The sequence below is a fragment of a genome, unplaced genomic scaffold (genome assembly GCF_019419815.1).
Source record: "Pyrus x bretschneideri cultivar Hongxiangsu unplaced genomic scaffold, Pyrus_bretschneideri_v1 Contig42, whole genome shotgun sequence".
NCBI classification, from domain to species: Eukaryota; Viridiplantae; Streptophyta; class Magnoliopsida; order Rosales; family Rosaceae; genus Pyrus; species Pyrus x bretschneideri.
The window spans coordinates 1,874,508-1,893,156 of record NW_025999746.1 but is presented as its reverse complement, the minus strand read 5'-3'; the positions used below and the strand labels follow the sequence as shown (position 1 = coordinate 1,893,156).

General features: G+C 35.7%; 1 protein-coding gene across 1 annotated transcript; it reads right to left on the bottom strand.

Moving 5' to 3' along the window:
• Positions 1–1,512: 1,512 nt before the first annotated feature.
• LOC125469360 (cellulose synthase-like protein G3) lies at positions 1,513–15,679 on the bottom strand. The gene is made up of 7 exons (XM_048566607.1): positions 15,590–15,679; positions 5,723–6,364; positions 4,021–4,170; positions 3,667–3,792; positions 3,110–3,553; positions 2,543–2,887; positions 1,513–2,307 (listed from the first exon to the last, which is right to left on the bottom strand). Exons 1-7 carry the CDS (start codon positions 15,677–15,679, stop codon positions 1,756–1,758), a joined length of 2,349 nt encoding a protein of 782 aa, XP_048422564.1. The 3' UTR covers positions 1,513–1,755.
• Positions 15,680–18,649: the final 2,970 nt, after the last annotated feature.

Sequence of the window (18,649 nt, the reverse complement as noted above, 5' to 3'; positions counted from 1 at the left end):
ATGTTAGTATTCCGTTTAAAAACATGGTTACAATTGTCATTTTAAACAATTGACACAACTCATAAGCTTAAATCATCTATCGTATGAGTTCTCTAATAACTTCCCATTTCTCAATGATCATCTATGTGCATCAGAGTGCTTTCTTGGGACAATGATTGATGATAATGAAATTTGTAGACCACCAATGAGGGACGGTCATAATAAAGTTTATAAGTCGTTTTTAGATGTAATTGAAGAAAAAGAGGAAAGATTTCGTGAGAGGCATACATATGATCATTGAGAAATGGGATTTCAAACACATATAATTCGCTCGGCTTCTTAGTTAAGAGAATTGTTTGAAATGATGATTTTAACCATGTTTTTAATGAAATGCTAATAGAAATTTTGATTCGCACTGCAATTATTAACAAAGTTCACCATAAACATTTAACTAATAATTTTTTCACTACAAAAATCACATTAAAAATAAGGAAAACTAATGAAAAGAGCTTGAAAACTTTGAGTTTTAACGATAAGGACAAAATAAAGGGTAAAGTGAATAGTACAAAAATTAACTTTTTAATGTAAAAATGTGATTTTTCGTTAAAACCCCTTTAAAAATAAAATACACCGCAAAAACCACGAAAGAAATTGGCCCTAATAAATACATTATAACATAAATGCTTTGTTAATACTACATCACGACTACATTGGAAACTTTGAGTGCACCCCATAAAATATAATATTTATGGTTTCTTTTTCAGTAACAAAAGTAATAGAATAATCAAAATTTGCTTTGCAATCGTGGGCGACATTTCCCAATGGATGTATGTAAATCCGGTTAGACCATTAAGTTTTAGGTGTATAATTCTCATCGTAGATAAATTATTTAAAGGAAAACTAATAAAAAAGGATTTGAAAATTTTAAATTTTAACAATAAGGACAAGATAAAGGGTAAAATAAATAGTACTAGGATTGATTTTTCAGTATCGAAAGCTTTTCGTTAAAGTTCGTTAAAGTCTTCATTATTTAAAGAAAGATAGGGTCTGATTTCGTGAGTGCGTGTTCTCACGTCACTCCCTCCAACTTGGCCATAGTTTTATTATTTAATCATGAGGGTGTTGGTGGAAGGTCCTGCACAACGAGAAGTTTTTAATTATGATGAAAACACAAGTGGTACATCACGTATTTTAATAGGAGTGGTGTGAAATTTTATTTTTTAAGTTATTAACTTTTTAGCACACATATCCCACTATTTGCATAGTAACACATGGTGTACCACTCCGTATACCAGTCACACTGAAAAATCTCTCCTGTACAACTTGCAACACTGCACATGAATCACTGACCTTGGAATTTTGGAAAATGGAAATAAAAATGTTCAGCCCATGTCATCTTAGCAAGATGCAAATAAAAATGTCTATTAAACTATTCGACTATTATAAAATGTGTATATCAAATTCATCGTGCTATAAGTTTTTCATCATGTTTGATAAAATATTAGTCTAATTTATTATACATCCACCATAAACTTTGAACAACGCATTAAAGTCTTTATTGATTTTATAAATGTAGAAACTTCTCAAAAGGCCTATTTAAAGGAAACCTAACACAATGGACGGAAAGTGGTCCAAAATACAAATTTTATTTTGCAAATTGCAAAAGAAGATTGGTGGAGTAGACAGTAGAACACTAAGAAATCTGTGGGGCAGAGAGAGCACAAAGCTGCCGTAGACCCCCAAGGCTAAATACACTTTTGCGGGTGTTGATTATCATCAGTTCCTTAGAGTGACAAAAGCCAATGTGTAGAGAGCAAATGCCAGAATTGTTGAAACCAGACTAGTTTTTGTAAGAATTTTTCCCTTATCATTCCTATTGATCATGGCTTCATAAATTGGTACGCAATTCACTATGCCAAATCCAGCTATAAACATTTGCACAAACAATCCTTCCAAGCTACCACCGCCTCGGAAAATCTCTACATGGCCCCAAGCAAAGGCAGCCAGGTTGACAATGGCAGCCACTGTAAGTGGCACAAAGAAGGGAGATGAGACTCCAAACTCCATCATGCCTTGTTCATATCTTTTGCTTTGGTCCTCATCAAGGACTTTGCTGGTCACATTAAACCCATGTGTGGAAATGCCTAAGGACTTGAGAAAGTACTCAACGAATCCAAACGCGAAGCTTGAGAGTCCCCTAATCATCCACATTCTCTGGTTATTCCACCACTTAAGGAATGTTCCTCCAGATAATACAAAATCAACGAGTTCTTCACCATAGGCTCCAAGGACAACAAACACATACAAGAGAAACCATGGATCCGAAACCTGCAATACGTACTTAAATCTTAGTTTCAAAAGTGTAGCACGTCTTGTTTAACTAGGAACACTTGCACAGGATCGGACCTGAAATATTGTCATTATATCAATTTGAATGAATTGTGTATAGTTCTATTTAAATGTGTGGTATGAAGTCACAAGGTTAAAACAAAATAAGTCTGACAATAGAATATTGTACAATTTTTTCAAGAAAACAAACTAGTAAAGGGTGAGTGTGCATTACCTTTGGAAATAGGGTGATCCCATTAAGGAGCGCTAGTTGCGGGATGAAGGCATATGTGGTGATGGGAATGGCCCAAAAGGCCCAAAAAGCATAGGCGAAACCAAGGCCCATCAGAGGACCCATGGCCCGAACACCGTATGTGATTGGACTATATTTTGATAAAGCTACCTCAAGGAGGCCTACGGCCCATCTCTTGCTTTGATTCAACGCATCGAGAAGGTTGATCGGGGCATCCCCCAAAAATGCTGCCCTCTCTGGATTGCAAAATATGGCATTCCATCCCTCGCAAAGCAGGATATAACCTGTGAAGTAGTCTTCCACGAGTGAGCCATATCTTACTCCCATCTACACAATTTAACCAATTTCATCTATTAGGTTTCAAATTACGCTGTCATAATGTCATTGATTTGTAAGAAAAATGGGAGTTGTTAATCACGCTCCTGAAAGATCATGTTGCACTGTTAAATGATCGAGCTAACTACAACGAATGTAGGATGATTTTTTTGAAGTGTGAACAACGGTTCCCTGATTAGAAGATTCGTAGCACTAATTAGCTTATTTACATACCTTATATCCCCAAGTGGTATTATTCTCATAGTTGCAAGATGCAACATGGTTTGCCAATTCCAAAACCTCTGGATTCTGAAGGGGCTTGTCAACTACATTGTTAGGGTGTAGTTGGGGAATTTCTGGTGGTAAAAGCTTTGATGGCCCTCCAAAGAATGCTCGTCGGGAGAAAAAGCATCCAGTTCCTACATAATTTGGTCCTAATAGCCCATCGAATCCCCATGGGTTGATAATGAATAGATGCCTGAACTCACTTGCATATATGTCAGCCTTGTTGATTCCTTGAAAACGTTGAGGGAATTGGACATACCCCACTTTGGATCGAAGCTTAGGGTCTGATAGGTAACATAGAGCGCGAAGTGGCGTATCGGGATTATTGGAGTACATATCACAGTCTAGGGTTAAGACTATTGGAGCATTTGTCATGGTAGCTGAAACTCGTAGCTTTGTAACACAACATCAAAAGATAAACAAATTAGTTAATTTGTTTATTAATGTAGAAAATTAATTAATAAAAAGATGATTAATGAGAAAACTATCTAGGGTTTTGAGCTTACAAGGGCATTAAGTGCACCAGCTTTGAAATGGTGGGGTGATGTTCTACTTTTTTCTCTAGAGACGTAAATTAGGTTTGACATCAGATGGCCTGTGATGTCTCTGTCTTCGCTATTGTCCAAAAGAACCTGCTCATAATTCACAACATTCATATGCATGAATATTTGGTTGCTCATAAGTTATGCACTTCATATCTAACGTGAGGACGCAATTCGACGTTTTATGTTAGCAGCATAAACGGTTACTTGCAAGATTGTTAATTGCGTGATAAGTTTCAGTTAAAAACAGCTATCTTATGATCATGCATGTTCTAATCACGAGGATAAAGTGCTATATCACTTGAACGAGAAAAACACCTGAATGACAGCAGGATGATCTTGCCGTGTAAATCCATCTGTCCATTTGCTAAAAGCTTGAATTTCCCGTTCTCCAGTTAGATATTCCTGGTCGACTTTGCCTCTCTCCATTACATTGTTTACCTTCACTTTCATGCCTTGGTACATAATCTTGTGCCATGATTCAGAAGAACATGTAATTACTTAATTAATTAGCTCTTATTGTGGTGGGATCGATAATTTCGATCCATAAAGTAAACCCATTTACACAAACCGGAAAAAAAAGAGTATTGATATGTGTACTCACCTGTTCTATTTTCTCACTTGAATTTATAATTAAAATATAAAAGTCAAATCAATATAAAAAAATAAGATAGGTAAGTGGTTTAGTATACCAAAAAAAAAAAAGGCTGAGTAATCTTGAAGTCTACATTGCTCGTGTAAACGATGTTGGTTGTTTATGCATGAAAGGGAAAGGGAACAAAGGTGACAAACAAGTATTTTCTCCATATTAGCTGATGCCATGGATGGAGGGAGGTAAGGCCCAGTATTTTTCTTTACAAATTATTCAATTAATCATTCCCTTCTTTTTTTTCTTTTTTTTTTTTGGCTTTGCAGATTATTCAATTAATCATATTAAAATAGTGAAAATCCTCTTTTAATTTTTAAATGCCCCTCCGTCTTGTATATTTTTCTTACACATTAATGTCTAAATCTTGTTGAGTTGCATGTATTTGGTTAATTAGTACAAATGAGCATTAGATTGTCAACAATTAAAGACAAAATTAGACAAGAGAGTAATAAAATTCGGCATTTTGTAATTAATTTTTTCAGCATTTGTAAAAGAATTAGCTTTATTTGTCCAAAAAAAGAGTTCAAATTTTTTAAGATGTCCCCTCTTAGTTAAATTTCTGACTTCGTCCCTGGCTGATGCGTGTTTTATTTTCTTTATCGATAGCTCACATAAACAAAAATTAAGGAGTGATACGCATGATGAGAATCGCAAAGGGAGAATTATTATACAATACATGCCCCACCCTTTTTTTTCTGCCTTTGTCCCTATATGCCTTATAAATACATATTATCCCTCGTCGCTATCCTACTGAGTATATAGATGGGTACGTAATGTGTTGGGTTTCTATAGGCTTTCGAAGCACTCCCTTTAATTTAGGAAAAGGCTCGACTCTTCTTCAAATAGTTACCTATGCTATGTTTGGATAAGTAGTTAAAATCAAATTTATATTAAATTTTGAAGAAATCAATGTGTTGCAAATTTATGGAGAAAGTTAATAAATAACTAGAAGCAACACATTAGTGAGAACTTTAAAACCACAACTTTCAAGGTCTCATAAAAGGCATTACTTTGAAAGTTTTTTGTGTAGTCTTTTTGTAGTACATATTTTGGTCAAGTTTAGTATATTTATAGTGCTTGAGTAGTAATTTAGTAATCTTTAAGTGCATAGCTCATTAGTATCCTTGGAGTGCATTTTTAACAATGATATATGTTTTTGAATCTAGAAAGTCCCATCCAAAGTTATCATCCCTAACACTATATATGGTCTAGGGATGATTAGAAATTAAACATTATAACTTAAAAGAATATTGTCATGTGTGTGTGTGTGTGTGCGCGCGCGTGTGTGCGTGCGTGTGTGTGAAATGTAGCTGAACATACTTTTAGCTAATAGTTTCGGAAAATTGATATATATCACTAGAATTTTTTTACCTTTATCTTCTCGGCTTCGGGAAACCGAGAATGATCCGTTTCAAAATAAGCTTCCGGGCAGCGTTCCACTATGTTATTGTTCCTGCAGAAAGGTAGCCAGTGGCTTGCAAATTTGGCAGCCTCCATGAAAGCAAAGAGAGTCAGAGCTGAGCCACCATCGTCTGAAACATACACTGATACCTTCTCGGTTGGATAGTCATAAGCCATGACCGATAGGGCTGTGTTCACCACGTTCATTGGTGGCTCCTTGTAGGGATCAGCTGTGCATATGAACACGTCCAAAGCAGGAAAATCAGGTTCTTCAACAACCCTTTTCAGGTTTTCGGGGAATTCAGTGCGATAAATTGGTTTCATGCGCAAAGATTGTGTAGTGGTGTACATGAAAGCAAGAAGAGTGTCGGAGATGAGGAAGGTGAGGGTGATGAAGAAAGAGGTAAGGGTTGTGGAGTGGAGGAGGGAGAGTGTATGGCGATAGAGCAGGGCTAAGATGGCACTAAAGTGAACCACCACGAATACACGGTTCGTGGTAGTTCGAAGAGAGGGCTTGTGGGTGTGAAGTGGTGGGAGCCCATCATGGGTGGTGGTGGGCATGGTGGTGCAAGTGGAAACTCTTTGAGTTTGAGCTTTCCCTGTATTTTGGAACTCTTAGGTTATAGGCATGGCATTAAATTTATGGGAATAGGGTTTCCTATAAATGATTAAGGTTTTTAGTCTTTGGCACGTAAATAAAGATTTTGTTGTTTTTTTGGTGCTTGGTAAATGGTAATCTGCCAATCTCTATCTACTGCATATAATTTTCACGTTAGATTTCTAAGTGTAGCTGTAGGAGCATGCCGATAACATGTTGTGACCTATATTTAACTGACAGGGGAAGGGGGCCGGCGACACAGAGAGAGATGTATTTGTAGGGTTGTGTAGAGGAATATGTGTTATTCCCTATATGCAGTGCCTTTATTTATAGTAATAAGAGAGAAGCAATCATTCTCCCCAAGAAATACAAGTCCATATAGGAAAGAATAACTAAAATAAAATCTAATTTAAGATTTACACAATCACACTTAAACTAGAAGGTTATAACATTTTTGTAAATAAAAAGGTTTTATCCAAATTATACTTTGTCAGGATAAAATGTTAGCTCTTGACTTTAAATTGACTAATTAATATGGTCTTCGTTCTCTTATTACGTGAGCCATACATACATTTTCGTACGCAAAAATGCATGAGTCACACAAAGCTGAACCTTCAATACCATTTTCTTTTGTTTTTTTTAGGGTTACATCTCCTGACTTCCAGATAATATCAAATAACATCTATATTCCTAAGGAAAAAGAAATAACACATATGCTCTATTTTTTTTTTATTTATTTATATTTTATTTTATGAAGAAATTGGCTGAAACTTCTCAAAATTATCTAGGGTTTTGGCCCTTTTTGGTATGATGCATATCACTACTGTATATACAACATCAAATACCAATAATTCAAACCAAAGACCTGGCAAGATAAATATAGAAATTAAGACAGTTCGTGAGGATGGAGGCAGTTTAGGCCCACTGAGGGTAGCTACTCCACTAAAATTTTCTGTGGAGGAAATAAATCAAGATGCTTACATAACTTCAATTTATCATATTTAAGTACTTTAACTGATTAGTTGAAAATTTTAAATAATATTTATAATAAGCTATCATTATAAAAAATTGTCTACAAGTTGGGATAAAAAAATTTGAGAAGAAAAGAAAAACAATAAAAATATAGAAGAAATTCTACTGTCATGAATTTTTTTCTTAAGTCTAGAGGTTAAGGTCTCTCCTACTAAAGGAAATTTTTATCTCCGTCCCTGACTGATTAGGAAGAAAAGTTATACACAACTCATGTATATTTGGAATTTTAGAGATTTGCTAATGCTACTTCGTGGCATATTGTATTTGGAATTTTGTTGAATTCTTCGCAAAATATATTAAAATCCAGATCTAGCAACTAAAAACTCGAAGTACATCGGATTATTATAAACGTTCCGATACTTTCATCCTTGTAAATTGTATATGTAGAAAATGAAACGAATTATTGACGATTGATGAATGATGTATTGCAGGAAAAAAATTGAGTGTCTCGGGAATACAGTCAAACAATTGGTTGATTTTTTTTTATTTTTAAATATTCAATTACGTACGTGTATTATGACAGCTAGTGTATCGAGCTATATCTTTGGCACACTGAAAAAATCTCTCCTACTGTAGTGTCATGGCCGAAAAGAGAGAGAGAGAATGGGAAGTAATGGATGCTAGTCGTGGGTAGCTAAGCATGACTTATTTTGTTGGCTGTTAGAAATTTCAGCAGAAGATAATATCATCAACTTGAGCTCATGACAAGAAATTTCGGATCTGTATATCTCTATCTATCTATACATAAGATCCCGTTGTGCATTGGAAAATGGTAAACCTCCTCCCAAGTCATTTGCTCCTATTGTATCAATCGACCTCACATAATTTGGACCATTCTCAGAAATGGACACGATGTTAGCATAATACATTGCTTTTATTTAATTAGTGCATGTTAGCGTGATATTGACAATATTAGTCAAGCGCATGACCTTGTTTCTGGGCAATATTCAAGAACGTATGATAAATATCTAAATTTGTGGTCCGAGTGATTAAAAATTTATTAAGCATTGGATTTGTTATTAATATAAACTAGGGTGGAAGGTTAATTTAGTTTCTGAATTATCATTGAGTGAAAATTACGTCTATAAACTATTTTTTTTATAGAAAAATCAGTCTTTAAATTATAAAAATTTGCTAATTACATCCCTAATATTAGATTCGAAGCTACTATATTCAATTTTCCATCAATTTAAGTCATGGTGCTTGCATGTGATGCACATTGGAGGGTAGATTGGTAATTTTCTTATAAAAAAGGTATATGGAGTTAACTTTGAAGGGTAAATTAGTGGTTGGATTCTCAACCTATATGAAATGTTAAGGACATATAGGCGAGAAAACGACGGTATTATATTCTAAAGTGTGTTAAGTGACTTAAGTTGACAAAAAAAATTAGATAGAATAGCTTTAAATATAATAGTAGGGATGCAATTAGCAATTTTTAATGAATTTATGGACTTATTTTACCGAAAAATAATTCAGAAATCTAATTTTCACTAAGATGATAGTTCAGAGACTAAATTGATACTTCACCTTATAATCAAAATTTCAGGAGAGAAGGGTATCCCGCTGATTCAAATGCAAAACAGCCTTTGGCACTTAGTGAGCGTTTGTAAAAATTCGGTTACTTGATATTCAAGATCGGAATTCTTTGCTTTGCCTTGGTTTTTTTTTTTTTTTTTTCTCTAGACCTTACAGTTTTCTTATTAAACGACACATCATTTGAAGCAACATAAACAAAAATTACCATGAAACGTCGTTTGCCAAATTTAGACCCACATGAACAAATAATCCAATTCTCGTTTTTGTACGTCGGCTATATTAGATGAGGTCTAATGATCACTGAATATACATGAAACGTCCTGCTGCCACTTGGCAGTCCTCCCTCAATTATTATTAAAAATAATTTCCGCACGTCGTCTTTCTTCTTTCTCATTTGCTTAATTTCTATTATTTAGTTCTCTTTTGTTTTAATCAATCGACAAGTCTGGATGAACTAGAGTGTACCAAAATCACTTTTTGTCAATTATTGAACGAGACAAATGGTGGGCGGGCCGATTTGATGGAGGCGTGAACAATTGGACATTGCTCAATTTAAGGCGATAGAAATTGAACTGTGATAGCAATGTGACCATATCTGTCGTTTTAAAAATTGGCCATCCTCAGCACACGGTACAAACACAAAAACAAGAGGACGTGATGTCGTTTTTTCACGCTACGTTGTATTTTGGTAGTTTTACCTTGAAATGATTAGTTAAATATAAAATATCTAATCTGAGGGAAAGTGAAAAGTTGTTTTGAAAGAGGAATATTTCAGACATCCTAGCTTAATTAAGAATATTTGAGTATTTTTGTATAACTTTTTTTTTCTTTTTGTTTTTGGTTTTTTGAAAAAAGGAGGATAACTGGTGGCAAGCCATGGTTATCCATATCTTACGAGGACCGGGAAGACTCACAGAGGCATTTCATTGTATAACTATCATTTTGGAGTAGCTTCCATCGTACTAAAATTAGATCTCCACCGACAATTTGAATGACCTATTAAGTTTTTAGTTTTTTTTTGTTAAGGGAAGGATAATAATGAATTAGATGATCAAGCTACGCATAAAACTTGGTCATTGGTTTACCAAGGTAGCTTTACTCTCCAAACCCGCACACGATATTAAAAAAAGAACCAAGACCTCAAGAATTAGCTATCAACTACAAAATTAGTTTACTTCCTTTTCGTCCAGAGCCATTAGAAATGGTCAACTCCCCTATAGAAAAACCTCTCTGTCCACTATTTCTGAAATTTTATTAAATAAAAAAAGAGCGAAAAAAAATTAGTACAAGCCAGGGAACGAAGCCAAAATCCGCGAAGAAAAGAACAATACAACATCAAAAAAGGAAAATTGGATGAAGAAAGAAAAAAAATTCCTCAAACTACAATCCCAAACCAAGCCAAGGGAAACTGTTTATAAATCACTGGATGATCAACTCCATAATTAGCTAAGCAATTTATCACCCGAAGTTGTGATACATATTAATTTGAGAAGCGGAAGCCAGGCAAGCTAGCAAAATCTGAAAACATAGCAGCATGAATTACCAACTTAGGAGAATCATGCCAAACTAAATAAGGAAAAGATAGACCTATGTTAGCAAAGTTATCTGCAACAACATTCCCTTCCTGAAAGATGTGTGAACAACAAAAATTCATCTAATGAATGCGAACCTAAAAAGTAAATCATTGTGTGCAAAGAAATCAATGAGGATCAAGTCATCCAAACCGAGAATATCAGCAATCCTAGAAGAGTCACTTTCCAACCAAAGACACGCCAACCCCTCTGAAAAGAAAATTTTACAATAATAATAATTCTATAAAGTGCAGCAAAAGAAAAAATTGTGATGACCAATACCATGACAATCCCTAAAACGCCCCACAAGCAGCAGGATCAGGATTTTCCTTCGACAAACGATCTATATTAAGTTTAATCCAAGGATACCAAGGATGAGACCATAACACAGGAAAAATAGTAGGGGCCTTGAGAGAAATATGTTGAATCTCTAAGAAGAAATGATACAAGTATCTAAACCTTGAGAGTATCTTGTAATAAACCTCTCGCCGTGGACGAGGTCAGAAATAATGGACATGCAAGGATGATGGAAATATATTGAATGACCCTGAAATTAAACTTATTCCAACCCTTCTAAACAACTGAAATAGTAAAAAAACTTGCAAAGACTCAAAGATTGTGCAACTGACGAGAAAAGCAGTTACACACAAAAGCATCCCAAAAAAATAGCCAAAGAATCTGAAACAAGCAAAGATGTACCAAATTAATACGCTAACCACTTCCAAAGTTGCTTAGAAAACTGGTAGCTAGAAAAGAAAAAAATATATATATGAGAAGTACATTCCTCATAAACATGACAAAGACAACAAATGGATGCCAAAGAAGTATCAAGTCGTTGCATTGCAACATCGCTAGGAAGTTTGTCATGAAAAAAAGGCTGAGTCAAAATAGATAGTCGAGACGGAATGAAAGACTGCTATGTAACTTTTGCCCAAGCACAATCACTATGTCTCATTTGAATTAGATCATAATCAGAAGAGAAGGAAAAATTCCTACAAAGAGATGGCTTCCTAAATCAATTTATCATTAGTCGTTGTCAAGGGTACAAGATGACGCAAAAATTCATGAGCTTGAAAAATCTATAATGACCACCTCAAGAAGAATTGTAAAAGAAATGACTAGATATAATGAAGGGCTAATAATCAGCTTGTTCATCCATTTATCAAACTAAAAACAAATTGGTCTTCCATCTCCCATAATCCAACTACTATTGATATTCATAACAAGTACATCACCTTCAAACCACGCTACACAGATGACTACAAATAGACATTTTATTTTGTAAGGCATGAGAGGAAAATTTTGGTGAGCAAAAGAACCTCACAAGGAAGAAGATTGTGAAGTAAGCCCATCCAAAATTGAGCAAAACCGTCAAGTTCGAAGTAGTTAAATAACGAGACCACCTTTAATTTTAGGCCCACACACCATATTCTATTTAATAATTACCAATTTACGAGAAGCGAAATCTCTAGACCAAATAAAGTATCATAAAGAGGAGAGATGCTTCAAAAGGCAAGCCATCCACTAATATAATGAGAAACTATGCAAAACTAAACTTTAATAAACTGATTGCACTAATTGAACTCATCCAGCCATAGAAAGAAGTTTTCCTTTCCAACCTGATGTGAGAATTACTTGACACTCAAATTAAACCCTCGTTTGACAATTGTAGTAGAATGGATAAGTGAGGGATCGTTCTAGACCGGGGATTAGGAGGGCTTGCTAAAACCTTCTAAATTGACTTAAGAACGTAAAAACAATATAAAACACTAAACTAGACTCAAAGAATGCAAAACTAAAATTTAAAACATTAAGACAAACCAAAAGACTCAAAACTAATTTTGGACGAATTTAAGATTATGGCTTGATTCAAAATACTTTAAAACATAAACTAAACAGATTCTAAGCACTAAAGAACAAGAAAGTAAAAGGGGGGGGGGGAAAGTTTTGATTTGATGAAAATTGAAATAACAAAACAAAGTAACAAACTAAGCGGAATGTAAATATGAATTTATGATGGAATGAACGGAATGAAGGCTAGCTAAGGGGTTCTTCTCCACACATGTTATACTTGCATACAAGATTGATTCTCAGTTGGTCTTTCGATAAATTATGAAACTCAACGCCCCAAATTAACCGTGAATTGCACTAATTAACCCTCAGTTTTTCCACAAGTTATTAAGTTGGATGATTGCATACGACAACCCAAAACATTCCCTACAAGTTCCCTACATGAATTGCATAATAGAGATACAAGCAAGAATCATTAAGTTCTATGAAAAACATAAGCATTGACGAAACATTCGTTACTATGAATTGCATGAAACTTATGCTAAGAATTCATTCAACGCGATCGTTTTCAAGCGATCTTCACTACTTGTGATTATAAGATTGTAACTATTAGGTGAAACTCTCTCATAATCTAGCATCATATTCATGCATGAAAACTAAGCGTGCACTCTCAATCAACATACACAAATAAGTTATCAATCAAATAGATGAACGAATTGAATCCACAACTTATGAAATTCCAACCGAAAGTAATCAATTCATATTGCAAGCATAAACATGGTTTCGAATCACCCCCTAGCTAACTAGGGGGATTTAGCCTCTCATGTCCACAAAAAGAGAATTACAAATGAATTTAACATAAAGCACAAAGGATTGATTACACCTAGAACGCCCAACGAATCCACTTGAATTTTTGCGCGTCTGAGTTCCTCTTTCCTCTTCTCTTTATTGCGGCAGAGATGGTCTAGGGAATTTCTGGAGGTTTTTCTGATTTGGGAATGGATTTAGGGAGGTTGGGTGGTGCGGCAAGGGTGTGTGGAGGTGTGGAATGGAAGGAGAATGGATGGTGGTGCTGCGGCAGAGAAGGAAAAAGTGGAAGATGGCTGCACGGTTTTTAGGTTATGGAATGCTGAAATTGATGGGAAAAAGCACGGCTTATGGAGTGAATAAGGTGTGAAGGTCTGAAATTAATGGGGAAAAAAAACAAATGCGGCTGAGAACAATAAAAAAATGATATGGTGGATGGAAGGTGGATTTTCTTTTTGGTTTATTAGGTTTCATGGTGGTTTAATGGATTAGGGTTTAATAATGGGAAAGAATGGAGTGAAAGGAAAAATGGGAATTGCGGCTGTTTAGAATGGAAGTATATGGGATGGTTGAATGGTTGCATGCGGCTAAAGGACAAAGAATAATGGCATTTTTGCGGATGGAATAAAATATCAGAGGATTAGGATTATGGTGGCTGAATAAGAAATTAGGGTTAATGGAAAATGCACGGCCTAGGGTTTAATAATGGGCGTATTAGGTTTTTATTAATCATGGGAGGCCACGGCAGCATGGAAATTATTTTATGGTGGCTAATATGAATAATGGAGCAATGGGAGATGCGGCTAAGATGGTAGAACCTAGGGTTTGAAAAAATGTTTTTGTTCCAGAAATTAATCCCTAGCTTATTTTTATTAACTAAAATAAATTCAAAGGCTTCTAGAATTTAGGAAAAATCAGAAATTAAAGGGGGAAGATTAAAATGGTGCAGCTAGGGCCTTGGTTTTGTGTCCTAAAGCACCTACAAGGACTTCAAAGTGGCTAGAAAATACGGACGTTTAAGATTAGGAAAGGTTACCAAAACGGGAAACGTAGGGTCAACTTTCCTAAAATAGGAAGCCTTGTTTGAGTAGGATTCTTCGTTTTGGTAAGAATTCATCGTTGGCGTAGGAATTCGTCGTTTCTTCAAGTCTTCAACTCATTCATTCCTCTTTCGCTCCAAAAGACTCCAATTTGCATCTTCTTGCACATTTTGGCCTTATAATCTGAAAATACACAAAAGTGGCCTTAAACACTGAAATAGATAAGTAAACACAACATAAATGCACGAGAACAAGCTAATTAAGTCGCATGAATATGCTCCTATCACAACCCGAGAGACGGGCTTTAGCCTTATCAACCAAAGATTAAAAGTAAGTTCTCCTTGGCTTACCACGAAAAATTAAGACTCCAAGATACGTGAAGGGAGCAACACCTAAACAAAGCCCAAAATGTCTGGAGACAAAAGTCATATGATGAAAAGAAGTGAACCCAAGATAAAAAGTGCTTTTACGTGCATCAATAAATTGTCCAAAAACATGATTATACTTGACAAGGAAATCCCGCAAAGATCGAAAAGATCGAACACTCCTACAAGAAAAAATAAATAGGTCATCAGCGCATAGCACATGCGTGGGATGGCAACACCCTTGTGGAGTTGAGATAGAAGTAATCCACCTAGTAGAGTAAAGCAAATTTAAACCTTGGCTAAGAGCTTTTCTTGAACAGAAAGTTTGCAATTGCAAGTGGTCGTACTGAGTGATAGTGGTAGGCACCTCGAGTTTAGAGATAAGCCCCTCAAAGTTACAATTAGCAATGGATATAACCTTAAACAAATCTTGTACAAAAGCAATATTAGCCAATTCAATGTTATCCTAACATGACTGATAAAAAAACTAGAAAAACCATTAGGTTCGAGAGCATTCGAATGATCCATGAAAACAAGAGCATTTATAATTTCATCAACTGAGAAATATTAGAATTTTCATCTTCACTAACCATAGTAACACCATAAACATCCTCAATTCTGCAACAACTTGTCCCTAATTCTACGATTTTATAAATTTTAAAAGTATGAATTGACAAAAATACCCCTAGAGGCAAGGATTTTGACATCTGTTGACCATTGTTTTGAGAGATGTATGACTCATTCTTTTAGTGTATTTGTGTAGTACTCATGACCATTGTTTGGAGTTACGAAGGAGATTTTACGAACTTACAAGGTTGAAGAGTATTGTGGTAAATTCATAATTTTTTATATTTGACCCTTAGTTATTTTATTATTTTCTTATAAAAATGTCTGTGTTGTGGGTCTCACACCTATTCTCGACTCCATCTATCCCGTGTCCATTCTGTCTTTCTAACTCTCTCTTTTTATTTTTCAAACTTTTGGAACCACTCTCTTGCTGCCATGTGTCCTTTTTCTCCCTACATTCCTGGATCTCCCTTTCTTCACTCACCCTCTCTTGTTCTGCCACCTCATCCTATCTCCCTCTCAATTGCCTTAACCTCTTCCTCTACAGATAATAACACCAAGATTGGCAAGCCCTCGTTGTTCCGGTGAGCTTCACCGCCACCAACAACCATCACCATCGACCTACACCTCCTCTTTCCCTTCGTTGAAAACTTCATCACGCTCTTTCTCTTTCTGTGCACGCTGCACACGAACACCAGAGAAAAATTAAGTGATTCCTCATATTCTCGACTTAGTAGGGTCTCTATTGTTTTAATTTCCTATCTCTAGCTTGATTTTGAGCTTACACAAGAAATTTGGTGATGATTAGTGCAAGTAACACCCTTAGAACACTAACCCAGTTTTTTCGGTGAGAACCGGCAGCTTTCAAGCCGTTTTTTGGCGAAATCCAGCCACGGTCGAGGAAACCAATGGTACTATTTGAATCATTGTTCCCTGATCTTTGTTTTGGTATATTACATGACTAGGTTTGGTAAAGTGTGTGGTTGTTCGAAGCTGGGGTTTATCTTGGCCATCATTTTTCCAAAATTCGACGCTTGCAGCGGCAACTAACCGAAGAAGAAGGGAAGAAAAAAAAAAGGGCCTTAGGCCCAAAACCCAATCCAAAACCTTTGGCCCAAATCTTTAGCCCAACTGGCCCAAAGCTTTGGGCTGATGTTCTAACCCAGCCCAGTTCCAAAATGGGCTCAGAATATTCTCAGAATATTCTTGGAATTATTCTTAGAATATTCTTTGGAATTTTCTCAAAACCCCCTTAGGTTAATTCCGACGTCTCGGGTCCATTTTTGGCATCCATTTGATGAAATTCTAAAGTTTTAATGTAGTTGACCACCGAGGTGTCTTGGTTGACTTTTTAGGGTTGATCGTTGACTTTTTGTTAAATTTTTTGGGGGCCCTCCTTAATGTATTTCAATGTCCTGATTCCAAATCCGCACTTCGTTTTCCCAAATTTAGTCGTTTAGATTGAGTTTTACTAATGGGTCACAATATTATGCTTATGTATAATTTTATCCGAGACTCCGGCTTCCTAGCTCGAACGGATGTGACATCACAAGTAACTATAAGTGGGTCTTTTCTTTTATGTAGTATATATAATTTTTAATTTCCATTTATACATTTCATAAAGAGTTTTCTACAATACGCCTAGATTAGCGTGATGTTTATAAGATTGAGCACATTAACAGAAATTATGAAGTTATGCTACGTCTTACGGGATGCACAAGTATGCGTATTATTATTGATGCCATACTTATATTTATGGCTATGAATACTATTATGTTGACTAGAATTATCCAATCATTATGGCATGGTTATATTTATGTTATCTGCTCATTGTTTGCTACACCAGTGTTAGCACTTACCCGGGCCAGGGCTAGTTTTTCACGTGTATTTACACATCACACCGTATGCTCAATTTGGATCCATTATAAGTGTCATTCATGTCCTAGATTGCTATAGGCAATTAGGACTCGTATGTGCTACATATAGCGCCAGTCTTCACGTGATTATAGTACTAGAGCATATATCATTGTTACACCCAGTCATCTTTATGTCTGAATATCTCTACATGTAACTCATGTCAAAATGTGTCGATGAGCACTCGAAATGATATGTTTACTTATGCGAGATTATGTGATTACAGACGTTATGTGGTTACTTACGAAATATTATGCTGTATTGAATTCTTGAGATATTGCAGGCTATTGTAAGTATTTTCTTACTATACGTAGTATGTATAATTTGGAAACTATACTTGTTTTACGGCGAGGGGTTATTATGTTTTTGAAAAGATTTTTATAAAGCTTTATTTTTAGGACTACTTACCCTTGTTTTTTGCCCCTCTAGGTTTTAGTGCTGAGTTTTTGTGTCGACGATGATTCTTGGCAAATCTTGGTATAGGTGGTTACCTTCGATGGTATAATTCTCATCCTACCTTACTATACTTTACTTATGCTCTGACATCACATGTGAAGTGGGTTCATTCCCACTCACAAGCGCACTTTTACATTTAAGCATTTTTAGGTTCAAATTTATTCACATTTTCCACATCACTACACTTTATGACTTCATCACCCTCCTGGTGTCGCCCAACATAACTCGATTCAAAGTTCAGGGGGACATTTTGGGTCAGGGTGTGTCAGCTTGGTATCCAAGCATAAGTTTGCGTAGTATTGTGTTCATCACACGCGTGATGTGAGCATTCTTGGTTCTTGAACCTAATTGTCGAATCTTACCACCTCGTCAAACACGAAAAACTTGTTAGCTTTTTCTTAAGTTTTGGGTTATTTAGACAACTTATTGACATTCTAGAAGAACATTTGGGTGAACGTCTGTAGACTTAAAACGGAGAACATCCCTGCCAAGGAAATTCCCAAATTGAGACAAGTTGATGGCCCAAAGCTAAGAGTTACCAACCAATTCCACTACCTTTATCTTATTATCATTACCAGTCATTTCGAGTTAGGAAACCAAGAATAGTTTTGATTCCTTGGTGGTATCCGTTAATATACCACCTAGCAGAATTTCTATGAAGCTTACTTTGTTGAGATTCTAGAAATGTCTTGAGCAACAGCCTGGTGCTAAGTGGTAGCACTCGACGGAAGAACATCTGGGGGACAACCACTTTTGGTCCCCGATAACACTAATCTTTTCAAATGTACTAGTGATCATTCTGGATCTTTAGAAGGAAAATGGACTTCGATTTAAGTCCGTTCTAAAGTACATTATTAACAAATTTCATTTTTCAGCCTTTAGGACATTCCAACCAATACTAGTTTCCAGAATTTCTTTTGGTGTTGCACTCGTCATTTTGATGAGCATAGGCATAGGTGTGCAAGTTGTTATACCTACGGCTAGTAGGAATCCCAAAAGTAGTAAGTATTTTCCCTAGAATTATGAAACCACCTCGTAGGACTAATTCCTAACCAATCGTTCGAAACCATCCATCCGAGCGGGCTCTAACCTGTAATCAGCCTATGGTGGCGCTACTAATATGGATTTGGTTTTTAATTGCATGACTATTAAAGAAAGTTATAAAGATGGATGGAAGTTTGATATGCTCTTTGGTTTATGCTTAGTTGTAGTTGACA

Coding starts and splice junctions, on each gene's coding strand:
- LOC125469360 (XM_048566607.1), bottom strand. CDS start 15,679: ATGGTGATGGTTGTTGGTGGCGGTGAAGCTCACCGGAACAACGAGGGC. Junction 6,365..15,589: donor CTGTAGAGGAAGAGGTTAAG/GCAATTGAGAGG, acceptor ATAACCTAAGAG/TTCCAAAATACAGGGAAAGC. Junction 3,793..4,020: donor ATCATCCTGCTGTCATTCAG/GTGTTTTTCTCG, acceptor AATTATGAGCAG/GTTCTTTTGGACAATAGCGA.